The sequence below is a fragment of the Pelobates fuscus genome, chromosome 2 (assembly GCF_036172605.1).
Source record: "Pelobates fuscus isolate aPelFus1 chromosome 2, aPelFus1.pri, whole genome shotgun sequence".
In the NCBI taxonomy this organism is placed as follows: Eukaryota; Metazoa; Chordata; class Amphibia; order Anura; family Pelobatidae; genus Pelobates; species Pelobates fuscus.
The window spans coordinates 3,365,081-3,392,757 of NC_086318.1; the positions used below are offsets into that span (position 1 = coordinate 3,365,081).

Here is a 27,677-nt window from a genome sequence, read left to right on the forward strand (position 1 = left end):
ATTATTCCCCTTTTCTAATTTCCTTATTTCCGTCATAACCATGGTCTCAAAGGTAGTCATTTTATCAGAGACCATGTGTTTTGGAAAGAATAAGGATTTATCTTTTAATTTAGTATACCTTGCTTCTTCCTCTTGATTATATTGTGATTCTATCGGGTTTTTTGTAAAATATTTCTTTAGACATATATTTCTCTTAAATTTATTCAGGTCTACATAGAAGTCAAACTGGTTAAGCGGTTTATTAGGGGCGAATTTTAGTCCCTTCGTTAGAACTTTTTTGTGAGATTCTGTAAGCGTTTTTTGACTTAGATTAAAAATGCCTTTAAGGAGAGTTAAATCCTCTGTATCCTCTCTCGTCTTTCTTTCTTTGGCGTGTTTTCTTCCTCTTGTACCTCTAGGCTTGAATTCCTTCTTCTTTTGTAAGGTGTTGTATTTTCTTGGATTTCTTCTCTCTTGTACCTTCCCTTTCCTTTGTTCCTCCAAAAATCCTGTTCTTCAAGGTCTTCCAAAACTTGGAATCTATTGCTGATATGTACTGATTCCTCTTTCTTTTGTTGGTGGGTAGTGGGCCTCAGATTCGAAATCTCCCTCATTTCTCCTCTGGTTCTTGTCCCTTCTTTTGGTCTTGCTCCTTCATGTCTATATCTTTTTCTATATTCTTCTTGTTGTGTTTCTTCATATGGAGGTCTTCTCCTCTCTCTAGGGGCTTCTTCATGTACCCGCTTCCTATCATTATATTCTTTTACCTGGTATTTCATGTTGTGCCCATATCTGTCTCTATTGTATGTATGTTGTGCTCTCGGTCTGGTATTAACCCAATTATTCCAGGGCTGTTGGTCCTGGTCGTTTCTATATCTATGGGGTCTATATTCTCTATATTTTGGATAGATCATATTCTGTATTTCCTCTCTGTACTGAGGTTTTTGATATTTTGGTTGGTTTTCCCGGGCTTCTTTATTTTCTACTTCTTTATTTTGTATATTGTATTTAGAAAATGTTCTAACTTGTTTGGTTTTATAATCTTTAATATCCCTCAGGTATTTGCTCTTCTTTACCTCTATTACCTCTTTCTCTAATTTATCCAGATTTCCTTTTATGTCTTGTGTCATTTGGTCAAATTGCTCTTGATTTAATGTATTCAAAATGGCGTTTTGGTTTTTACTGATTTCTAAGTCTAGTTCTTTTAGATATTCCTTTCTCCTTTTTAATATCAAGTTCATGGAGGTTATAGAAAACACGCCAAAGAAAGAAAGACGAGAGAGGATACAGAGGATTTAACTCTCCTTAAAGGCATTTTTAATCTAAGTCAAAAAACACTTACAGAATCTCACAAAAAACGTTCTAACGAAGGGACTAAAATTCGCCCCTAATAAACTGCTTAACCAGTTTGACTTCTATGTAGACCTGAATAAATTTAAAAGAAATATATGTCTAAAGAAATATTTTACAAAAAACCCGATAGAATCACAATATAATCAAGAGGAAGAAGCAAGGTATACTAAATTAAAAGATAAATCCTTATTCTTTCCAAAACACATGGTCTCTGATAAAATGACTACCTTTGAGACCATGGTTATGACGGAAATAAGGAAATTAGAAAAGGGGAATAATTTTAACCACAACCTAACACTTCAAGAGAAAAAAGCCCTGAAAGATCTAAAAATGGACACCAATCTTGTCATCAAACCAGCCGACAAAGGGGGGGGGGATAGTTTTAATGTCTAAAGATTTTTACTGCAAAGAAGCAGAGAGGATTTTAGGAGACGAACATACGTATAAGAAATTGAATTCGAATCCCAGTAATGATATGAATCAGGTCTTTTTAAATTTTTTAAATAAAGGTCTAGAACTAAATATACTGAATGAAAAAGAGTATAATTATCTTAATATTAAATACCCCAAAATACCTGTATTTTATTTCCTCCCTAAAGTCCACAAGGATACCCTCAACCCCCCAGGGAGACCGATAGTGGCAGGGATAGACTCAATTTCTAGCAGATTATCCCATTATGTGGACATACATCTACAACCCCTAGTGAAAAAAACTACCTCACACATAAAGGACACAATAGCGGTTTTAAACTTTTTTAAAAATTGCAATTGGAATTCTAAGTGTTTTTTAGTTACGAGCGATGTTTCTGCGCTCTACAGCAATATCCCACACGAGTATGGATGCAACGCAGTGAAATATTTCCTTAACAACTTTTCAGCTATGACCGAGACAAAAATAGACTTCATCATGGAAGGTATAGAAATTATCCTCAAAAATAATTTCTTTTGGTATGGGGACGAATTTTTTTTGCAGGTGAATGGGACGGCCATGGGGACCAAGTTCGCCCCCAGCTATGCTAATCTATTTATGGCCCATTGGGAAAATGTTTTTGTATATGGCCCACATAGCTGGAGGCAGAACTTGGTCACCTATGGCCGTTACATCGACGATATCTTTTTCATCTGGGAAGGAGAGGAGGAGGATCTGATCCAATTTCTGGAACATCTCAATAACAATACATGGGGGATAAAGCTCACAAGCGACTGGAGTAAGTCCCAAGTAATCTTTTTGGATCTGGAAATATACATAGAAGAAAATGAGATCAAAACCAAGAACTACTTTAAAGTAGTAGAAGCTAACAGTTACATAGGGAGGGAAAGTTGCCATTTCTCTCCGTGGCTGGAGAATGCCCCTAGAGGCCAATTCCTCCGTATACGCCGAAACTGTACTGACCTCTCAACCTTCGAAGAGCAATCCGATAGAATTAAACAGGATTTTGTGGAGAAGGGTTACGAGGAACTCAAACTAGAAACCACTAGAAAAGAAGTGGAGGGAATAGAAAGAGAAGGCCTTTTGAAATATAAAGAGAAAAAAGAGAATGAGTTGAAAGAAATACCCTTTATATGCAATTATAGCACAGATAACTATAAGGTTAGAAAGATAGTATCAAAGTTTTGGCCCATCCTTCTGCAAGATCCTACAGTAAAAGAATTCCTCCCAGAAAAACCACATTTTATCCACAGAGGAGTTAACAATCTCCGTAGCACCTTGACATCCAGTTTTATAAAAGAAAAAAAGATCAATAGAACTTTCCTAAACACGGAAAAAGGTTTTTATGGGTGTGGGAGCTGTTTAGCATGCAGGAGGACAACAAATAAAAAAAGACACATAAAAAGTTTTAATAACAAAGACGGAACAGAATACCAAATAAAAGATCTTTTAACCTGCTACTCTAATAATTTAATTTATTTAATAATATGTCCTTGTGGATTATACTATATTGGTAAAACCACAAGGGCATTACATATCCGTATAGAAGAGCATGGCAGAAACATTACGAAGGGTTTTGAGAACCACAGTGTGTCCGCTCATTACAAAAGATATCATAATTGTGAAACAAAGAACTCCAAGTTTTTAGGTATAAAAAAACTAGAAAGGGATTGGAGAGGAGGGGATTTTAATACAAAGATGAGCCGAAATGAAATGGAATGGATTTTTAAACTAAATACCTTAATCCCCTATGGTCTCAACGCAGACTTTGAAATGTGCCATTTTTTAAAGTAAAGATTTCAGGATGATAGGTGTTTAAATGAGAATGTAAATTTTATTTCTCTCTCCTATTATACTTATAGTCTCTATGGAAAATTTGTCTAATCACCTCCCGCCTTCTTTTAACATAATATACTAACATCACTGAATGTGTAGAGTATGGTTTTATTATCATTGTGTTGATTTTAAGTAGGATTTATAATACATATCTTCTTATTATTTATTATATATAGAAATGTTGCAACGGAATTTGAGTAAGTGTTGCAATACACTTTTGTACTATACATAAATATGTTGAAATAAATTTCACCCTCTATAAGAAACTTTTAATCCCTTTCCAACACTAGTGTGCAATATATAACATAGAAATTTAAATGATTATTAGAGAAAGATAGATTTTATATTTAAAAGAATTTCCTTTCTAAAAATGAGTTCAAATACGAGGAAGTAATCATATATTATTATGTGTATCGATTTTCCCGTTGCCATGCCAACCGACATACACAGAGACCGCGAGTGCCGAGCGCAGAATGATGACGTATCGGCACACAGACGGAAACCGGAAGTAACAAGTGGATCAGAAAACGAACTGAAAGTGAGGCTTGGAACGCAGGGCGTCACCGTTCCCATGGTGAACGCCCGCGATTCAACAAGCCGGAAATTAATCACAGCACTCAAGAAGAGGTATTTATAGCAGGAGCCGGTGTAAGGAAGGAACAAAGATTTTCTTTCTCCAAAACACCAGTTGAAGAAGCCAGATCGGCGAAACGCGTCCTGGGGACCTTGTGAGAAAAGAGACTCATACATTGGACTTTTTAACCCACGAGTGGTATTTTATGTATAGATATATTTTATATTATTATTCTTTTTTATTAATGTGATACAATAAATTACTTAATATTTTTCATACCACTTGTGGCATCTCCTGCTATTTTTACAAAGAAGGTTTGTAGTCCTTAACTACATACGCCCTCAGACCAGAGCCGATGTGGAAGGCTCTGGGTTTGTAAGTACAAATTTCATTTGTTTTACACCACCACTGGAACCCACAATACTGCACCATAGATGTCTGTGTTTTAATTTAGAGAAACCAGCAACAACGGAACGACTGCCAAGAAGGGATAGGGTCGCCTTTACAGACCCTACAGGCGATCACAGTGAGCTATAATCGTTAGCTCCTGAAAGTGTGAGTGGGCATATTCCCCCTATCTTTTATACACCACGTATTTATATTAATGGTATACACTATGTGTGGTTATTTTGCCTTTTGTTTTTAAGGTACAGCATACCTCCATTAGGACACCTGTATAAAATATTCTAAGGTAGAGGTATTGCTATACATTCCGCACTGTATATCACAAATTATATATATTAGCGCTTCACCGTCACCCTTTTATACAATCAGGCAATGGGTGACTCTAGACCGGGATGGGGATACTGCGAAACTAAAGGCGACAGTGTGGAGGAGGCGGGCAACTAGGGGCAGTAGGAGACAGGATGAGGGCCCTGTAGCACAAACACTACTCGTGTGGGAGAGTCTCAGGGAGACACCTCAAGTCTCCCCGACCCCGTGCCCCTTGCTGCCGATTACACACAATCCCAGTATAGAGGGCGGGCTGCCTGCGGAAGCCTGGACATTTCTGGGGGATGCAGAGTATATCCCAATATACAAAGTGTGGCGAAACCAACTTCGCCACTGTGAACTGGAGAAGCCTGGTTGCTAGCCTCCTGCCCTGCGACTATGGCCCCTGGACACATTTGGGGCATATTGTATTTTATCGTGCGACTGCTGGCCCTTTAAGTACAGTGAATGGTATTTTATTGTACTGCTGCTGGCCCTTTAAGAACTGTCTGGGGACATATTGAGACTTTGGGTAACAATACCCTTTAAGACTATGGCCCCTGAAAACTTATTAACATTTATTGGGTGTGTATGGCCCTTTAAGAACCGTCTGGGGACATATTGTGACTTTGCTGAACAATGCCCCTTTAAGACTATGTCCCCAGACCGGTAAAATAACTTGTTCCTGGCTTTCCCCCACTTGGTTCAGTAAATAGGGCTTACTGAACCAAGTACCACACAGGCGGACCACCCAGAAGCTAAAGTGTGCAGGCAATTTACCTCCCAGGCTGTGAGGTTACTGCCGGTTAATTGCACGTGGCGGCGGCCATCTTGGTTTCCTCGAATGCGGTCAGCGGTGTATGCTAAAGATTCTGTGGAACTAAAATCGGCTACACATTCTGCCGAACACCGCTGACCCTTACCTTCTCCCATACGGAACTTGCAGCTCCAGAGACTAAGTCCCGTTCGAAATGGGACTTAGTCGTTTTTTCGCATGAAATTGACCGACCGCACAGCCCAAATCTATGGAACTGTTTTGGGCAGGAAATTGTGCTTGCGGTCGGTCATAAAGGACTTCCAGCTAACTTTTGATCCACTGGAGGGATTTGGCTGATTTTTGGAAGGGTTTATGTTTGATGTATGCTGAGTCTGAATATGCAACTTTTATTGAAATTGGATGTATGGTTTTAAAGTTACAGTGTGTGTGTAAAAACTGTATTTTTATTGTATGTAATAATTGGTTTAACTGTTAATCTAAGGGGAGGAAATGTGTGGGAGGTACATCCCTGTGATTGGTTAATTTCATCCTCCCCCTGGGAGGGTCCTGTATGTACTTGTTTGTAATAAAAGCCAGACTGGGTGTCCCAGTCCGGAGTTCCTGTTTTACCCTCAACTTGAGTCCTGTGTCTTATTGGGGGAACCTGCTACAAGGGATTGCTATGCTAGGCATATTCCCTTGCTATAATCACTGAGCTCTTGTAAGAGCTTGTTCCTGCTTCGTTCTGAAGGGAGATAGCTGCAGCCTGCGGTGCTTATGGTGTCTGGTGGAGTGCTTGGAGTCCTCTGGAAGCGCTAGGAGCATCTTTCAACGGAGGTACCCAGTCGGGGTGCCAGGTGATCCGTTACACAAAGTTACCCGGGAAGGCACTCTAAAGACGCTGGACACGCTGTTGGAGGATCGACCACGGTCTCCAATGGCGGTTTTCCGATATATGCAACTAAAACATTATTATAACTCTCTCCCACATAAGGATAAACTACGGAGAGAACTAATGTGGTTTGAGGGCCTCTGCTCACGGGGCGCATCACTTGGGAAAACTATCTCGAACCTCTATCAATACCTGTTGACCGATTCCACATCGGAAAAAAACACCTTCCAGCGACGCTGGGAAAGGGCTATGGACAAAACATTCACTCCGACACAATGGGACAAAGCCTTGATATGGCAATCAAGAGGTAAATTACAAACTGCTCTCCATGTGGTATAGAACACCGGTATTGCTTCACAGGATCTTCCCCAATACCCCACCAACGTGCTGGAGATGCCAGGAAGACAATGGGTCTCTATTGCACATCTGGTGGGAATGCAGGCTTTTCGCCCTGTTTTGGAATCGAATCAAATCTGACATTCTCCTAATTCTCGGAGACGATACCGAATGGTCGGAAGAATTTGCCTTACTACACATTTCCTCACAACCATTGTCCGCATACAAAAAAATCTGTTCTGCGCCACCTATTGAACGCAGCCAAATCATTCATTCCGGTATACTGGAAGAAAGTGGATATCCCCACAAGGGAAGAGTGGATTCATAGAGTTGAGGATATCAGGGCGGCAGAGGCGCTTCAGGCAGAATTGACGGGCAGGGAAGCAAAATACGCGGATACATGGGCGCCATGGTTCACCTTCCGCGCGAGACCGTAGGGGGGTGCCAGCAGGGGGGGGGGGGGGGGGCTTGGGGCCGGGGGATGGTGCAGCCCTTGCGACATACCAATGTCATACGTTACGACCTATGACCGCCCTATGACGCTAATGGTAGCAGACATCACAGCTCACGCACTGACCGCATCACCCCGACTGGATAGGACATTACCACGGATGGCTCAAACTAACAAAGACGCCCTCGGAGGACATACACACTCACAATTAATCAGCCAGAATATAGTCAAACATCGCCCCTTCTAGGGCTATGCGATAAGGCACCGGGACACGTGCCCTTACAGACAACGGTGGCGGGCTTCAGATCCCCACTGTCCTCACGGATGTAAGGGGACGAACCAAGACGGGTCTGACACTACTGTGATGTTCGCGACCGGCCGGTTGCTAGGCATCCGACGACCTGGCCTAGTCTCCATAGGGACTCTGTCCACACAACACAGGACAATAATGACTGACTAGGAACTGGTTGGACACGCAAAACACTTGATTGTAGGGGTGATGCTGAATTCACCGACAAACATATATAGGAACCCAGCGACTCCACACCCCTTACCCACGTACGACAAAACATTATTCATATTACGAGAAACCCTAGACAGCACGCGTCTCACGCCTCCACCAATACATGCTACCTGCTAAGCAGCTTCCTTCACACTCCATCCGCGACACACACGACCTGGCAACTCATAGACCAACCAGGGACATAGCACGGACGTTAGAAGGACCAGTAGGGCCTCTGGGAACTCCACGAAGAGGCGAGGGAGATGGTTCCGACGGGACATTCTTGCCGATTTCCCGCATTGGATCTGTCTCACTAAATACGGGCAGCCACAGTACGAATGGGGGCAACATATCTGGTAGTTCATACCACTGGAGGGACTATTTAACACACTATAATGAGATCTCATTGAACCGGTACCATTCTCTTCTCTTTCCATCTACAATGGCTGTCCTATGCCATGCCACTTTACTGCCACCACTCATCACCGGACCTCTTATGGGTCATGCTATACTCTAACACAACACATCACATCACACTTTCACACTTTTCGACAAGAAATTTCGACAAGAAATTATGACACTAACCGTTAGTAGACATTCTTAAGGAACTACAAAACACCAAAAAGAAGGAAATCTACAATACAGAAATAATAGAGACGGACATAGCGCAATACTGTTGCAAAATAATTATAATCGTAGTTATAAATAATTGCACTCACAAAACCAATTTGATTGAAGGCATATCAAAATGTGATGATGTGGATAATTCAAGAATTGTGGAGCATCAGAATCATGTATAGGAGGAAAAAGACAAATAATAGTGCAGAGTATCCAAGTAAAAAATGACACACTTTATTCACAGGTACACTTACAAAATTGCAGTGTCAAATAGGCACATCAAGATTCAGGTGGAGTCACACATCCCAATGGAGAAATCCAGTGGAGCAGAGGAACCAGATGCATAAAATTAAATAAATAAATAAAACCAATAATGAAAATAAAAATGCTAATACTCTAGCACTAAAAACAAAGCCCTACGCGTTTCGTTCAGAAATGAACTTCCTCAGGGGCATCGAGCATACAATCATCCATATGCAAGCATGAAAATCAAGTCCAGAAACCTCCCTTTTAAATCCGTCCGGTTTGGCGCGAAAACGCCGGCTCAGCCGCTCACTTCCGGGTTCGGGCTACTTCCGGTTACGTCATGCGTTGCGGAGTTGCTGTCCAAGCCTCAATTTGATTTCGTTTATCAGTGCAGAGGTGGCACAGAGGGATAGTTCAGTTTTATTCAATCGTTCATAAACACAAGTCCATGGTATAAAGAAACAAATATAGTGCATGAATTAACAGCATATCATATATATAGCCAGAAACAATAAAGATAACATTATGAAGCCTATGACTGATGTGAAAACACCTTAGGGGGAATAGAACAAAAAAAGACATAAGTAAATTAAAAATAAAAATAAAATTAAAAATAAAGGTAAAGAATATAAAATAAAAATAAAAATAAAAAAAATAAAATAAAAAAATAAAAAATAACAATAAAAATAAAATTAAATAAATAACAATAAATAAAAATAAAAATAAATAAAAATAGTAAAAAGAAAAAGAAAAAATAAATAAATAAAATAAAATAAAAATAAAATAAAATAAAATAAAAAATAAAAATAAATACAAATATAAATATAAATCAAAAACAATAAATAATTATAAAAAACAAATCAAATCGAAATCCACGTTCAAACCCCTTGGTTTCATGATTTTCAATGTATGGATCCAATAACCCTTGCGTTGTCTTAAGGTCATCATTAGATCCCCACCTCTTTCATTCAAGCTTACTTGTTCTATGCCTATGCATTTTAATGTATTAAAACTGAAAAGGGGGCAGCTATTACAGTGGACTGGCACTGAATGAGTCAATAGACCCTTTTTGATGTTATTTCTATGTTCTTGAAATCGAATTTTTAATTTTCTCCCAGTTCTCCCCACATACTGCATCCCGCACCCACAGGTGAGGAGATAAACTATATGCGTAGAGGAGCAGGATATCTTATTTTTGATTTTAAATTTCATTTGCGTTTGTGTACTAACAAAATCAGAAACTGTACTAAATAGATGGCCACAACTTATACAGTTTCCACATGTGTAGAAACCTCCCTTATGCCTAGTGTGAAGCTTCTCAGATCGAAAGGCACTAGGAGCAAGGATCTGTTTTAAATTAGTGCCCTTTCTGAAAGTAACTTTTGGATCCTTAGGTATTTGTTTGCCCAAAAATTCGTCCTCAACTAGCAATCCCCAATGTTTTCTTACAATCCTCTGCACATCAAAAGCTCTTCCATTGTACCGAGTATTAAAAGAAAAGTCAAAAATGGGGTTTCTAGTCATATCCTTTTTCTTATTCACAAGAAGATCATTACGACAAATCTTCCCAACTCTAGCAATTTCTGAGTCTATGAAGCTGGGGGAATATCCCTTCTCTAAAAAACGTTTCTTCAGAACCTCTGCTTGCACAAAGAAAGAATCTAGATCGCTACAATTCCTGCGTAATCTGACAAGCTGGCCTTTGGGAACTCCCCTAAGCCAGTTTGGATGGTGTCCACTTTTGGTATCAATAAAGCAATTAGAGTCGATGTCTTTAAAGAAGGTCTTAGTCTTCACTTTCCGATCCTCAATAAATATTGACAGATCGAGAAAATCAATACTCTTGGTACCTATCTTAGGGGTAAAGACCAAAGATAAAGAGTTCTGATTGACATATTCGAAGAAACCATGTAACTGGTCAATGGGGCCGCGCCATATCATCAGGACATCATCGATGTACCTTCTCCAGAGCACCAAGTTTGCACCAAACGGATTATTGGACCAGATGGACGATCTTTCCCAGCAGTCCATAAATACGTTGGCATAGCTTGGTGCACACTTGGTGCCCATTGCAGTGCCCTTGATCTGAAGAAAAAAATCTCCATCAAAACTAAAAAAGTTATGAGTGAGAATAAAACGGATGGCCCTTTCCAAAAAAACACAAAAAGATGGATCTAAGTCAGTATCACACTCGAGATTCTTTCTAACCGCTTCTACACCCAAATCATGATCTATTACGGTGTAGAGTGAAGTTACATCCAAAGTAGCCCAGATGAAGTCATCATCCCATTCAATGCATTCGAACTCCTGAATAAGATGCTTAGTATCTCTCAGGTATGACATGGCCCCCTGAGCATATTTTTGTAGATGGTAATCGATATATTCAGAGAGCTTAGATGTAAGAGAATCAATGCCGCTTATAATCGGCCTCCCTGGAGGTTTATCCTTGCATTTGTGGATTTTAGGGAGAAAGTAAAATGTGGGCACTTTGGGAAAATCTGAAAAAATAAAAGAAAAAGTGGACTCATCTATAATGCCTGCTGTTCTAGCGTCCCATAACAAGCTCTTAAGGTCTTGATTGAAATTGCAGTTGGGATTGCGATCAATTTTTTTATAGGTGGAGTGATCATTAAGAAGTCTATAGGCTTCTGTAACATAGTACTGAGTTGACATAATCACCACTCCTCCTCCCTTATCAGCACTTTTTTTTTTATTTTTTTTTATATTCTTTACCTTTATTTTTTATTTTATTTTTATTTTTATTTTTATTTTACTTATGTCTTTTTTTGTTCTATTCCCCCTAAGGTGTTTTCACATCAGTCATAGGCTTCATAATGTTATCTTTATTGTTTCTGGCTATATATATGATATGCTGTTAATTCATGTACTATATTTGTTTCTTTATACCATGGACTTGTGTTTATGAACGATTGAATAAAACGGAACTCTCCCTCTGTGCCACCTCTGCACCGATAAACAAAATCAAATTGAGGCTTGGACAGCAACTCCGCAACGCATGACGTAACCGGAAGTAGCCCGAACCCGGAAGTGAGCGGCTGAGCCGGCGTTTTCGCGCCAAACCGGACGGATTTAAAAGGGAGGTTTCTGGACTTGATTTTCATGCTTGCATATGGATGATTGTATGCTCGATGCCCCTGAGGAAGTTCATTTCTGAACGAAACGCGTAGGGCTTTGTTTTTAGTGCTAGAGTATTAGCATTTTTATTTTCATTATTGGTTTTATTTATTTATTTAATTTTATGCATCTGGTTCCTCTGTAGCCCCATGTAGCTAGAGCGCAGCTAAGCGGAAAAAGGCCTTGACAGGGGTTAGGAGGCGGGCTTAGGAGGAAGTAAGCAAGGGTTGGAATTATGGGTAAGTAGGATTGGCTATTTAAATGAGCAGCCATTTTAGGTGAGTCATTCTAACTTTCTACCTGGTTGAGTTTGTGTTCACCTCGGTGTGCGCGGACTTTGCTTGGTCGGATTTCTTTTGTCTCCTCTGCAGGGCCAATGGACGACGTGGAGCGTTTGCTGGAGGGGATCAGGTCGGCTGCACGGCATCAGGGTGTGGACTGGCTACCGGCACAGCTAGGCCCTGCCCTGGCGGAGGCGGCGGATCGGGACGGTGATGGCGGGAGACCGGTCCGGGCCCGGAGGCCCCCGAGGAGGCTAAGCCCGGGCGCAGGGCCCGGTGAAGTTGTCCCCGGAAGCAGTGGAGTTTCGGTTGCGACCGGCAGCAGGCCCGGGAGCCGCGTGGTCGAGGCCTTGCCTCCCCGCGTGCGGCCGGAGCCTCGGATGAGCACTCGGCGGCAGAAGGATGTCGTGGACGGGGGCGCTGCTGCTTTCGGGTCAGAGGTGGCCGGGCGGCCCCCTGGTAGTGCGGGACCCACGGAGGGGAGGTCTAAGAGGGCTTCCCCCCCATCGGAGAGTGACGATGATGATGAGGCTGGATCCGGGAGACCGCATGGCCGGCCTAGGAGGCAACAGGCAAGTGCAGAGGGCTCCGGCCGGGGCCCTCTTGGCGGGAAGGTTGCTAGGGGGAGCTCTGCCACGGAGGGGGGCGGGAGTAGGCCGGTGGGGGGCGCCCAGGCCATAGTCGTAAGGGGGGAGGGTCCTGGGGCCCCTAAGCGTAAATGTGGTTCGAAAGGAGTGAGTTTCAAGGGCGGTGGGGGTTCTCGGGATGCGGCCAGGTCAGAGAGCGGGTCCCCCGAAGGGGTGGTGGGTAGGTCTGGGCCGACGGGGTCTGGTAAGCATGGGGGAAAAGGTAAGGGGGCAGTGGCGGTGGGTGCGGGAAAGGGGGTTCCGGAGGCAGTTAGGCAGAGGAATAGGGGAGGCCGGGGACTGGGATCCTCCGTAGTGGTTGGGAGGCGGGGGGGCCCGGGTTCTGGGAGTAGTAGCGGCAGTCCCTCGCCCGTTAGATCTCTGGGGTCCCGGGACGCGCGGGGGAGGTCGGGTCGGCACTGCTCCCCCTCGGACAGCTCGGCAGGGGAAGGTGCGGCAGCCCCTAGGTATGGTCGGCAGGGGCGGCCTGCTGGTAGAGACGGGAGGAGTCGTAGCCCCAGGGGTTCCCGGGTGCCATGTGGTGGTAGAGGTCAGCGGGAGGCTTCGGTGCAGAGCAGGCGCTCCCGGGGTCGTGACGGGAGGGGTATTGATGTCCGTTACACCCTACCCAGGACTTCTTCTCCTTGTCCTAGATCTCGGAGCCGTTCTGCCTCCTCGCAGGCTGGTCACCGGGTGGGCTCCCCGGTTGGCGAGACAGCAGCGGAAGTTCCTCTTCCTGGACGTCGGGCGATCTGCACTGCAGCCCCCACCGTTCCGGTGTCGGGGGGCTTGGCCGGTGAGTCCAGTGGGTCACTACACTCTGGCGCTTTAGTTACCACACTTCAGGCACTACTCCACTCATTGGGGGCGGGGGGTGACACTAGCGGCATTGGTCAGGTGTGGGCTCCGGGTGCTGTGGCTACGGGCTCTCGGGTCGGGAATTCCACGGGGCCTAGTTCGGGTGGGGACATGGTGGTGCCGCAGGAAGTAGGGGAGACTGGGAGTGAGCGGGCTGAGTTGACTGGGGGTATCCCCGACGCGGCTAGACAGCACGCGTATGTATCTTTTGCGGGCCCGCTGGGGGTTCATTTGAAACAGGACGTAAAGGATAAGATATGGAAGGGTGAGTTCTGTGAGATCTTCTCCCTCCTCCCATTGGAGGACTTTATGGACCTCAAAGAGGAGGATAAGAAGGACGAGAAGAAGGAGGAGGAGGAGAAGAGGAAGCGGTATCGCAAGATTCCGAAGTCCTTTGGTAATTGGTTGAGGGCCTTTTGCGTGCTGGCTAGCGTGCTCGGCGAGAAATCGCCAGGGTTATGCTCCTCTCTGTTTTGCTATTTGGATGGCATTTGGGAAGCGTACCGGCCTTACGGGGGGTTGGCGTGGTGGCGGTATGACGAGCAGTTTAGGCAGCGGCTGGCGGCTAACCCGGGTATGCGGTGGGACCAAATGGACCTGCCGCTCTGGATGAAGCTGATGATGGCGCAAAAGGCGCAGCCCTTTCAGAACTCGGCCGGCGCTAGGGGGCAGTCCGCCTCGTCGGCCACCTTACCAAAGGGCTTATGTTGGCTCTATAATGAGGGCCAATGTAAATGGGGGGCCACCTGTCGTTTCAAGCACGAGTGCTCCGGCTGCGGAGGCGCTCATGGGCTCAACCGCTGCTTCAAGAAGGGTAAGTCCGGTGGCGCCGGTGCGGCTGTCGCGGCCGGAGGAGGGGGTGCATCCGCTTCCCCTGGGCTTCACCCCAGTGAGGCTAAGCGCGATGGAGCCGTGGCTAAGCTGCTACGATAACAGGGCGGATGCCGCTGTGCTCCTGGCGGGTTTTGTGACGGGGTTTTTTATTCCGTTTCAGGAGCGGGAAGGGGGATCGGGGAGGCTGCGCAACCTGAAGTCTGTGGCTGACTTCCCGGACGTGGTTAGGGAGAAGCTGGGCAAAGAAGTCGGGCTGGGCCGCATGGCGGGCCCGTTCGCAGTGCCTCCGCTGGAAGGCCTGCGGATTTCCCCACTTGGGGTGGTTCCCAAGAAGGAGCCGGGTAAATTTAGACTCATTCACCATCTCTTGTACCCGAAAGGGGAGTCGGTGAATGACGGTATTCATAAGGACTTGTGCTCGGTGTCATATGCATCTTTCGACCGGGCGGTCGATCTGGTCCGGCGGGCCGGGCGTGGGGCTCTGATGGCGAAAGTGGACATTGAGGCCGCGTTTCGGCTGCTGCCGGTCCACCGGGACTGTCATCACCTACTGGGGTGTTTCTTCGAAGGGGCCTACTTCGTGGATTTGTGCCTGCCCATGGGTTGTTCCATTTCGTGCTCCTATTTTGAGAAATTTAGCACTTTTCTCGAATGGGTGGTACGGGTGGAAGCGGGGAATCGTTTTATTGTGCATTATCTGGATGATTTTCTGTGTGTGGGGCCGGCTGATTCCTTGGATTGCCTGCGCCTGCTGCGGACGGTTGAGTGGGTGGCGGGCCACTTCGGGGTTCCGCTGGCGGCGGATAAAACTGAAGGCCCGACCACGTGTCTGAGTTTCCTGGGTCTGGAGATTGACTCCGGGTTGGGCGAATGTCGGCTGCCCCGGGATAAGCTGGACAGGCTTCGAGGGGCGGTGGCTGCTGTGGCCGGGGCGCGCAAGGTTACTCTGCGGCAGCTCCAGTCTTTGATTGGGATGCTCAATTTTGCGTGTCGGGTCATTCCAATGGGAAGGGTCTTCAGTCGCAGTTTGTCGCCCGCTACCGCGGGGGTTCGGTCCCCGCACCATTTCATCCGGGTGACGGCGGCCATGAGAGCGGACTTGGGCATCTGGGATGCCTTCTTGCGGGACTTTAATGGGACGGTGTTGTTCCGACACGTCGGCCGAGCTTGAGCTTTTCACGGATGCATCGGGCAGTGTGGGCTTTGGGGCATATTTTGGTGGCTGCTGGTGTGCGGAGAGGTGGCCGGACTCTTGGGGTTCGAGCCCTCTTATGCGCAACTTGGCTTTCCTTGAGTTGTTCCCGTTGGTCGTTGCGATGGCACTGTGGGGCGACAGGCTGCGCGATCGGAAAGTGGTCTTTTTCTCGGATAACATGGCAGTGGTTCACGCGGTGAATCGTTAGTCTGCGGCCTCGAGGCCAGTGGTTAAGCTGCTGAGGCGACTGGTATTGCTGTGTATGTCTCGGAATGTTGTTTTTCGCGCGCGCCATGTTCCCGGCTATTTGAATGAGGTGGCTGATGCTCTGTCTCGTTTTCAGTGGTCCCGATTCTGGCTGGTGGCGCCGGGGGCATCGAAGGAAGGGCAGGCTTGCCCGGACGAGATTTGGCAGCTGGGAGCATCCTGCTTGGAGGACTTGTGAAGGCTTCTCTGGCACCGGCCACTTGGGCCTCGTACAGTAAGGTTTGGGGCTTGTGGGAGCGGTCGCTGGACGGGTTGGCCATGGACAACGGGGATGCACTGCGGGATGCTTTCCTGTGGTACACCTGTCAGTTGCTGGCAAAAGGGGCGTCGCCTACCATGGTAGACAGGTTCATGGCGGCGATGGCATTTTGGTTTAGTTGGCATGGGAAGGAGGACTTTACCAAGACCTTCGTTATCAGGCAGGCCCTGAAGGGTTATCGCAAGGGACGCAGGTCGCCGGATACCAGGCGCCCGGTGTCGGTTCGGCTACTGGGGGATTTGGTGGGTTTATTGCCTGAAATCTGTTTCGATGGGTTCGAGGCTTCGCTGTTCAAGGTGGCGTTTATTTTGGCGTTTTTTGGGGCATTCCAAATTGGGGAATTGGTGAGCGCTAATAAGATGGTGCAGGGGGGCCTGCAATTTTCGGGGGTTCGTGTCTTGGATGGGAAGGTGGTGGTGCACCTTGGCAGATCCAAAACGGACGTCCGCGGCGTGGGCCGGGACGTGGCACTGGGGGGCTTGCCGGGCTCGGCTTTGTGCCCGTTGGCTGCTACGGCAGAGTACCTGGCGCGGAGGCCAGCGATGGGGGGTTCCTTGTTGGTGCATGCCGACGGATCGTCCCTCTCTCGGTTCCAGTTCACGAAAGTTTTTCGGTTGGGCTTGGGCAAGTTAGGGCTTCGTGCTGAACGATTTGGAACGCACTCGTTCCGTATTGGGGCGGCCACGGAGGCGGCTCGGTTGGGATTGGGGGACGAGGTGGTGAAGCGGATCGGGAGGTGGGAATCGGTAAGATGTCCGGTTGGGTCTGTTGGAGTAATGGAATTGGGGACCGTTTTATGCAAAAAAAAATAATAAATAAATAAATAAATAAAAATGGGAATAATAGACTTGTAACTGGCTGTACTGAAATGGTTCACTGTGTTGTTTGGGCTGGGGTGGGGGTCTCTGTCGGACTTCCCTCTCATTTGTTTTTTCCCCCCCCAGGGCGTGAGGCATGGATCGTGGGCCATTCGTTTGTCTTCTGGGCCGAGAGGAGGGCCGCAGCTCGAGCGCAAGGCCAGCAGCTGGGTTTTCCGAGAGGCCAGTTGGCAGTTCGCTGGTTTGGGTATCGGGGTTTTTGCTGGGGGGATGTTTGTGGTAAACTGTTTGGGATGCTGGCGGCGGGATGCACGCCAGACTTACTGGTCCTACATATTGGGGGTAATGACCTGGGCCTTACGCCGCAACGCCGGCTGGTGAAGTGGATGAAGCAGGACATCAATAAGTTGAGGGGCCTGCTTCCGGGGGTCATGTTGGTTTGGTCGGAGATTGTCCCGAGGCGCCGGTGGCGGCACGCTCGGGATCCGGTGGCTATGGATAGGTGCAGAAAGAAAGTGAATAGCTTGATGGCAAGCTTTGTGCGGAAGGTAGGGGGTGTGGTGGTAAGGCACCTTGAGCTGGAGGAAGGGTTGCCAGGATACTACCGCTCGGATGGTGTTCACCTCTCGGAGGTGGGTTTGGACCTGCTCAACTTGGGTTGGCAGGATGGTATACGGATGGCTCTGTTTCTTCGGGGTGGCGGAGCTCAGACAGCTTAAGGGGTCAAGGTCTGAGCTTGTGGCGGGACGGGGAGCTGAAGGAGAGGAAATAGGCTCCCCTGGATGAACGTGAGGTGGAATAAACAGATTGTGGTCATCGGTGGTTGAGAGGTTTCGAGTCCTGGAGGTGGCTCAGAACCTGGTGGGGCAGGGGTATCCGGGTATACCCCTGCCGTGGTTAATGGATGGTTGGCACTTTGGAATGTTGGTGTATGTTATAAATATGTTATAAATATGTATATGTGTTATTATATGGGGGTCATTGCCTTTTGTATGGTAGCCGAAGGAACAGGATGCGAGGGGGCGGAGTATGGGGGGCAATGACCCATGTTTATATGTTAATTTATTATTGTTATTATTATTATTATTATTATTATTATTATTATTAATTATTGGTTAATAAAGCTGTGGACAAATTTCCCCATATTACTTAGTGTCTGTGTGTTATTGGGTTAGGATATGGGGGTGGTTTGTCCTGGATTCCGACTGCCCAAATGGCGACTATACACCTGTCATGCTCCACTGGATTTCTCCATTGGGATGTGTGACTCCACCTGAACCTTGATGTGCCTATTTGACACTGCAATTTTGTAAGTGTACCTGTGAATAAAGTGTGTCATTTTTTACTTGGATACTCTGCACTTTTATTTGTCTTTTTCCACCTATACATGATTCTGATGCTCCACAAGTCTTGAATTATCCACATCATCACATTTTGATATGCCTTAAATCAAATTGGTTTTGTGAGTGCAATTATTTATAACTACGATTATAATTATTTTGCAACAGTATTGCGCTATGTCCGTCTCTATTATTTCTGTATTGTAGATTGCCATCTTTTTGGTGTTTTGTTGTTATTGTCTTGAGGATATAAGAGGAATCCTTTATCTACAATACAGTTAACTAAGGGTAATTTGTGTGTTTTTGTTTCACCTAATACCCACTAAGTGTGTCTGCTCTCTACACACAGGTGAATGTACATTGTCTGTTTATTGATCATTCTTAAGGAACTGCTGCATGTTAATACACCGCTCTAGCTCTTGGTGGACTTGTTTGGTTAACCACGGTCTTAACGAGACGTAGCGATGTATCTCCTGATGGGGAACACGGTGGTAACTGAAACATGTGATCTCGTGTAACCTGTTATTGCAACTGTAACTGATTCTGTCACCGAATGTACCTTCTGTTTTGATATACGATGCTTTTACATTGTAATCTTGCATTCTGTTATTAATGCGGGCCTGCAAGCCCAAACTTTATTATCTACACGCTTCAATAAAAACTGATTATAAAAAAAAAAAATATATATATATATATATAACTTATACAATTCGGGTCTTCCACCATTTATTCTGTAGCCCCGGTCTGGGTGCAATAGTTAACCGAAGAGCGCCCAAAATCCACGAACCATACGCTTGGTTTCCTCGTTACAAAGTCCGTTCGTATCTTTGGTCCCGAGCTTGCGATGGCGGCCATGTTTTGAAGTGAGTCAATAGGCAGCGGGACCTCGGCATCAAACTCGTGGAATGAGTTACGGCCAGAGTTGTGTGCGAATTCCCGCTCTATTACTGGATGTTTCAGTTGTTCGGGAGACGAACGTAGAACGCCGTGAAGGGGGTACTTAACCTGCGGTTAACCGCAAAACCCAACGTTCTAATTGAGGCCACACGCCAGGCTGTAGGTGGTCCCCGTTCATGACCCTTTCGGTAGTTTGAATATCGGGAGATAAGGCACGAACGGGAATGCCCGGAGGCCGTCAATTAGGTTGCGGTTAACCGCAGACCGCAACTCTCTGGGCGATCAATTGGAGACACACTCCCCTTGCAGGGTGGTTGGTCATTCGGTTGTTATAAAGGTGACCGGGGTTAAGTGGCTGCACACGCCAGGGACCGGGTGGTCCGTTGTTCGTTTAACGAATAGGTGCAAGTAATCCGTTCGTGAGTTTGGTACAACATTAGAGTACCGAAGCAAAAACATAGCAAGGAAACAACATAACGCTTGTCTGTAGCGGTTTTGTAACAATAATGATGAGACATTTGAGTAACATGGTACCACTGATCACTACACATGTATATGTCCTACAATGGTGGTCGTAGTAGGTTGCCCACTGAGGGCTGTGTATGTGTATGAAAGGCTAAATGAGGGCCCAAAGTGATATGCCAAGCTGCAGTGTGGCCAAATGAGGGCTTAATAAGAAATTATGGGTGAGTGATACAATTAAATGTGATTTAATGAATGTTGAAAATATTTGAGTAGACTGGTTGTTATTAAAGGAATGCTCCAGACCCCAAAGCACATTAGCTTGCTGAAAAGTTTTTTTGTTTGTTTTTTATCCTTTTTTCAAAAGTGCAGACTTAAATAGAAATTGGCACTTTTATAAATTAACCTTGTTACATCCCCTTGACGTTCAAGCAGAAAACATGCACCCGTTACGTCCTGGTTTGGTTAGAGCAATGGAGCCAAACTCAAGAGGCAGAAATTGCCCAGAGCACCTGCCTTGCAAACACTTCTCATTGAGCTGCATTGGGAAGTCTGTGATTGGACAGCCACATAAAGTCTGGGTGGAGTTAGAAGGGGAGGGCTTGCAAAGGCTTCATACAAGAGAAATGCAGGTTTTGCAAGATGATTTTAGATATAATCCAAACAAGAATACACAATTAAATGCATGCATGTTGTCATCAGGGGTATGTATCAGACTTATTCCCTTTTGTTCGGTTGTTCATATCCCCCTTAATCGGTTCCATAATAGATGGTGTGTGGTCCCCCCTTTTATACCTCCTTGAACACTGACCACCACAAATTAACACCTTAACACATTAACTCGAGTGCTTTCCCTGGGTGTCCGCCATTCATATAACCGAATGCACATGGTCCAGTGCATGGCGGCCATTTTGCCTACCGGACACAGGCAGCGGTACATGGTCGTTGAATGCCTGGCACTATTTTCGTCCACGTGAGTCCACAAACCCGGGACCGCTGTTCGTACAGCTGCCCGTTCTACTTCACGGCCAACTAGACGAACGACGTTCAGGAGATATGAACTACCGAGTGGGGGGAGCATTCGCTCCCTAAAAGCCAGGGGAAGCGTTAGTCGGTGTTCGCACAGGAACCCCCGAAAGTGACTGGCCGTCACCCTCATTCCTCTAGAACTGCTTTGGGCTATCATCTCATGGCCGCTTGGTCAGAGCATTACCCAAATGGCGATTCGGTCTACCGAACTGATCTGAGCACTATTTGGATATGTTGGGCACTCAGATCAGAGCTATTTGGGGATAGGGTTCCTGTGAATTATGACTTTTTATGATGTTTTTGGAGTATTTTGTATATAATTATTCAGTTTCCTGTACCTGAGAGATAATTGAGTTAGTCAGTTTTGACTCAATTATCTGTCAGACAATGAGTCACCTGGGAATGGCTTGTGTATATTTTGTATGGAAACCTCATGCTGGGGTCTGTGCATCAAAGGCTGTGTTTAAGAGAAATAAATCAGTTGTACTCCCAGAACTGTGTGTCGTCCATTTACTGGGGAGGGATAGAGCTATTCACATTTCAGCGTCTTGTTCCTGTCTTTACGGATCCAGCAGAGGAAAAGTTCTTGTCAGGACGAGCACTCTGCTACAGGGTATATCTACTTAACAGTATTTGGGAAGTGGAGTGTCCTGGTTCATGGCATGTCTTGATTTGAAGTGTGAAAATAACATATTTTGATGAGTGCCGTGCATATAGCCGTCATAGAACAGGCATAATTATGACCAACATCATTTGAAAGTACGATTGACTAGGCCTGTCCAGAGCCCAGAAAGGGCTAAAACAATGTAAGTAGTGACAGACAATGAAATAAGACAAATTATTACCATAAATGCTAACTTCATGAACAGGCCCGAGTTTTGGGCCCGACAATAATTTAAACAGTCAGTTGGGAAACCTAAACAGTGTGGGCCCAATGAGTGCCTGAATACAAAGAGGGCAGACAAAAAACACATTAATATGTAGGGTGACTAACTGAATTGCTTATTATAAAAGTCGATACGGCCTTAACACAATAAGCAGAACGAGGCATCGCTGTGATACTATGTAGTGAGGTAAAATGAATACTTACGTGGGCCGCACTAGGCCAAGACCAGCCTGTTTGGAGTTTAGGCAGTTTGTGTTGATGACCTTTGAACCAGAAGTTGATGGTTCTGTACTGAACCAGACAGAAGAAGGGGTGGCATTTATAGGCTGGGTAGCCACTCCCACAATGACAGGCTCCGCCCACAGGTTCTGCCTTTCTATACATATTAGTGGAGCGCTAAATAAAAACCCATACAAGTTGATACAAATCATCCTTACCCTTGTAATATATGGGTAGACAGGAACATACACCGGTACGACATAAAAATACAAACAAAAAGAAGAAATACATAGTGCAGATGGTATTTGCACTTTGTAATATCACTTTGTAATAACTATCCCTGTAAATAATGTTTTTTTATGTTTTTTTTTTTATTCTTTATTTTTTCGTGCAATGGGGTTTTCATACAAGCCTGCTGTGCCACATGACAAGATTTATATGCACATTTTTTTTTTTAAACAGGATGAATACGTGTGGTCCGTAATCATATGTTGAGTAAATCGCCATTTTTGGTAGACATACTGATGAACAAAGAAAGCTTAAACTTTGCCAATGAAAACTATACAGTTGCTTGATAACATAAGATAAAAACGAGAAATGGTCAAAGAAGACATACTTAAAACTGTTAGTGACTTTGGGTAACATGCTGTACAGCTTAGATGCTTAAATGTACCGCTGGGTATGGACTCAGGGCAGGTGGAGCCGGCAAACTTTAACAAGACTTAGGCTGTTATATATCACATTACTTGTGTGGTAAAATCCCATCGGGTCTGGCAAAATAGGATGGCGATATATTACGTGCTAGGCTTAGTACGGTTGAGCAAGCTTGTGGGGCTTTCTAATTGCTCGTGGCGGGGGGTTTAAAACATGATCCCTAAAATAGGTGTGGGAGTTATGGTGCTAAGTTCAGGTAAGAATAGAGGGTGTATGTTTTATATTATATGCCGGTTAGGTTAGGCTAGTAACATAGTAGGTATTGCAATGCATATGATAAGGTTTGTACATTTTAAATACGCTTAGCTTTGTGTGGTGTATGGGTATAGATATAGAGTAAATGTTAATTTACAGGAGCCATCTACTATACTCCCCTCCGCATTGGTGCCTGTATTGCGCTGGATAGTTGTTGCGGTTTGTGGCAGGGGGTTGTTGTGGCAGGGGGTATCCGAAGCGCCGGTGCATTCATTTTCTTTTCGCCAGGTGGGAAAGATATGGGAGAGCTTGTGGTTTTGGTGTGCTTCCCTCTCCAGCCTCGGCTGATTGCCTGTCTCGGTCGGGTGTCAAGAGGGTTGTTGGGTGTCCGGGCGGTGGGTGACCGCGACCGTGGCTTACCTGCTTTTCTACCTCTCCGTGTGAGTGCCGGTAGGCTCTTTGTACCCTTCTTGTTTTTCGTGGTAGGAGGGTGATCTTTGAGGGTCTGTCGGTTTGGAGCCTTAGCCGCTGGAGGGTTCAGTATGTTTAAGGTCTGCATGTGTGGTGTGCTATCGCCTTGTTTCTTCAAGGGTGATGTGTGTAGTCGGCGGTTTAATTTTGCCCAAAAGTCCGCAACGATTTTGTCTAGCATGGTTGCCTGCGAGGCCACATTGTTGAGCTGTGCTGGGCTCATGGCATCCGCCATCTTAGGTAGGTCGTTGAGTTTTCAATCTTGGGAGGCCTCGGTACAGGCAGGTCTGTCCCAGTGGGAATTCTTCTCAGACCGGGATATCCCCCCCCGGTCCAGAGGGGGGGGACGGGGACGGTGCTCCGGGTGGCGATGTCTACCGCTTGCCAGGTGGTTCCCGATGGGAGATCGGCCGCTTCTCCAAAGGATACCAGGCTGCAGGTCGATCAATCTGCCCAATCTGCTGTCACTTAAGTCTAGCTCGGGTACAGCAATGAGGGTTTGATGCCATGTTGCGTTGCTTTTTCGTTGAGTTTTTAGGCATACAGGGGAAAGTGCTCCCTCGCCAGCGCCGCCCGCCCGCCCGGCAGCCTTAGGGAAAGGGAACCCCCCCCAGCATTCCCAAAGGTAAGGAGGCTTGGGGGCCCCAGCATTCCCAAAGGTAAGGAGGCTTGGAGGGCTTGAATTTTTAAAGGAAAAAGTGAGTGTGTTAATGTGTGAGTGAGTGTTTGTGTGTGTCTCTTAGTGAGTGTGTGTGTCTGTTAGTGTGTGTGACTGTTAGTGTGTGCACACACACACACACTAACAGACACACACTCACTAACAGACACAAACACTAACACACACACACACACTAACAGGCACACTCACTAACACACACACTCACTAACAGACACACACACTAACACACACACACACACTAACAGACACACACACACACTAACAGACACACACACACTCACTAACAGACACACACACACTCACTAACAGACACATTAGTGAGTGTGTGTATGTCTGTTAGTGTGTGTGTCTGTTAGTGTGTGTGTGTGTCTGTTAGTGAGTGTGTGTGTGTCTGTTAGTGTGTGTGTCTGTTAGTGAGTGTGTGTGTGTGTGTGTGTGTGTCTGTTAGTGTGTATGCCTGTTAGTGTGTGTGTCTGTTAGTGTGTGTCTGTTAGTGAGTGTGTGTGTGTTAGTGAGTGTGTGTGTGTGTGTCTGTTAGTGTGTGTGTCTGTTAGTGCGTATGTATGTGTCTGTTAGTGTGTGTGTCTGTTAGTGTGTCTGTTAGTGTGTGTGTCTGTTAGTGAGTATGTGTGTGTCTGTTAGTGTGTGTCTGTTAGTGTGTGTGTGTGTATGTGTGTGTCTGTTAGTGAGTGTATGTCAGGGAGTGTGTCTGTTAGGGAGTGTGTTACTATGTGTGTGTCTGTTAGTTTGTGTGTGTGTCTGTTAGTGAGAGTGTATGCGTGTCTTTTAATGAAACAGTGTGTATGTCGGTTAGCTAGTTTATGCGTGTCTGTCAGTGAATGTGTGTGTGTGTATTTAGAAGGCGGGGAAGGAGGGTGGCTTCTGATTCAATGAACTTATAAAAACTTCAGGTCAAAACACCTCAAATTACTTAAACAGGAAAAATGTATAGTAGCAAAAAAAAAATTGTTAAATGTGAATGTAATGTAAGTGTGACCCAGTTACACATTAAAAGCTCCCAGGATCCAAATCTTTCAATTAAAATACCATCCATGGAAAAGTGTTTCCGTCTCAGTTTGTTCTGTTTGCAGTGTCCTCCCATGTCCTTTGGTGGCCTAAGGATCTGTCTAAATGTGGACTGTCTGGCATGGCTATTTACATGGCTGAAAGGAACAAGAACCAGTTGGCCATTGGGCCAGTAGGAGAGGGACAGTAACGATGTGCGACGGCATTAGGTCATTACATGGGTAATTTCAAAACTCATGTGAAGAAACCATTTCTCGTGATATCAGAGCAATGAAATGAACAGCTTTCTGGAAGCCACCAAGTTAGTGCGAGAGAGGACTAGAAGCTTGGAGCTGCCTTCTTGCTTCTCGTCTGAGCTTCCTGGAAGCCACCAACTGAGTGTAAGAGAGGACTAAAAGCTTGGAGCTGCCTTCTTGCTTCTCGTCTGAGCTTCCTGGAAGCCACCAAGTGAGTGCGAGAGAGGACTAGAAGCTTGGAGCTGCCTTATTGCTTCTCGTCTGAGCTTCCTGGAAGCCACCAAGTGAGTGCGAGAGAGGACTAGAAGCTTGGAGCTGCCTTCTTGCTTCTCGTCTGAGCTTCCTGGAAGCCACCAAGTGAGTGCGAGAGAGGACTAGAAGCTTGGAGCTGCCTTATTGCTTCTCGTCTGAGCTTCCTGGAAGCCACCAACTGAGTGTAAGAGAGGACTATAAGCTTGGAGCTGCCTTATTGCTTCTCGTCTGAGCTTCCTGGAAGCCACCAACTGAGTGTAAGAGAGGACTATAAGCTTGGAGCTGCCTTATTGCTTCTCGTCTGAACTATTGATAAGTTTATCGATACAAGACCCCAAAATGGCACATGCTGGAAACAGCTTTCGTTGGATGTTTTTTTTTATTAATGCAAGTTTGAGACAGGCGGTATATTTTGTTTGTGTGATTTATTACGTACTAGCGTTTTATATCATACCTTTCAGTGCCGGGAGGCAGCGTTTCCTGCATCCGTAGAAACAACATTTCCACTTCCTTTTACAGTCTCTGTCCGTCCAACATTCTGACTTCTCAACCACTGGATCAATACCACACCTGGGGTAATTCACATCACGTGGACACAGACTGGTGTCCACTATCATATATTCAGGTTCTAGAATATCAGGGATGGAGATTCCATGGATCAGTTACAATAGATCAACTTAAAAAACGAATTCAGTCTACAAGGAAGACTTGTTTGGTTTCTAAATTACTTAACCCCTTAAGGACACATGACATGTGTGACATGTCATGATTCCATTCCAGAAGTTTGGTCCTTAAGGGGTTAAAGAATACATACTACATTTAGGCATTTTGGTGCATGGGATATATTCCCTCAAACTGGAGCTGTAAGCCTGCACACAGTCGAGTAATATGAAGCGAGAAGCTGAACCTCGGTTATATTGCTGCACCTATGTTTGTATTCAAGTACATTTTGGGGATTTCACTCAGGTGTGTTTTGAGTTTTCACTCTCTAGCACTGTGCCTTTGTCGTTCTTCTACATGGTGACCTACCGTCTTTGTTTTACCTTTTAGAACTTACCTGATCTCCTGATATAAAGGTAAAAGGACATAATGATATATATATATATATATATATATTATCGGTTGAGCAGACTCATTGTAGAATATAGAGCGGATAGTAGCAATAATATGATATTTAGATTATTTTATACCAGATCTCGGTCGCCATACATCATATAGCGCTACGGAATTTGCTGGCGCTATATAAATAATAATAATAATAATAATGATAATAATAATAATAATAATAATAAAATAATAATAATAATAATAATAATAATAATAATAATAATAAAATAAAAATAATAATAATAATATAATAATAATAATAATAATAATAATATAGGACTGCGGTGCCCCGCCTTGCTCCCGCACTGCATTTAAATGAACTCAATACACGTTAACTGGTTCTGATTACGTTACCTGTGTCATTATAAACATGTGATATTTAACTCTTTATAGCAAGTTTCTTTTATTAGACTCGGAATCCACGATGAAATGCAGCTAAAGTTAAAGGAATTATCAGATGTGATAAAGAAGGAACACGTCATAGTGCAATATTTAATCATCGCCATTTTACTGTTTTCAGCTCTGTGTATTCTAGTAATCTCAGTACTCACCACCAAACATGATTCCTGCAGAACCCAACGCATACAGAGTGACCCACAAAACAAGGCACCTCAACGCTGAAATCATATTGTTCTGCGACCATTCGCCTGCATGTCTGCCTCAAACACATTGATTCTTGTAACAATGAGAAATGGAAGGATTATCAGGACAAACTAACCAACAGGAACTAGAGAAAGTTTTTTTACACATTCTCCTCCAGGCAAAACACAGAGAGAGAGAGGGAGAGAGAGAGAGAGAGAGAGAGGGAGAGAGAGGGAGAGAGAGAGAGAGAGAGAGAGGGAGAGAGAGAGAGAAATACACAGAGAGAGAGGGAGAGAGAGAGAGAAAAACAGGGAAAGAGAAATACAGGGAGAGAGAGAGAGAAAAACAGGGAAAGAGAAATACAGGGAGAGAGAGAGACGGAGAAAGAGAGAAAAACAGAGAGAGAGAGACAGACAGAGAGAGAGAAACAGAGAGAGAGAGACTGAGAGAGAGAGACAGTCTGAGAAAGAGAGACTGAGAGAGAAACAGGGAGAGAGAGACACACACACAGACAGAGAAATACAGGGAGAGAGAGACAGATGGAGAGAGAGACTGAGAGAGAAACAGGGAGAGACACAGACACACACAGACGGAGAGAGAGAAATACAGGGAGAGAGAGAGACA

At 45.2% G+C, this 27,677-nt stretch overlaps 1 protein-coding gene across 1 annotated transcript in view; it reads right to left on the reverse strand.

Annotated features, from left to right (window-relative positions):
- LOC134585354 (perlwapin-like) overlaps positions 1-27,188 on the reverse strand; it is an 84,019-nt gene extending 56,831 nt beyond the window's left edge. Inside the window, exons 1-2 of the mRNA XM_063440759.1 lie at positions 27,023-27,188; positions 25,819-25,992 (exon numbers count right to left, since the gene is read on the reverse strand). Coding sequence (XP_063296829.1) covers positions 25,819-25,992; positions 27,023-27,098 — 250 coding nt within the window. The 5' untranslated portion in view covers positions 27,099-27,188. The remainder of the gene's footprint in view (positions 1-25,818; positions 25,993-27,022) is intronic.
- Between the last annotated feature and the right edge of the window lie 489 nt (positions 27,189-27,677).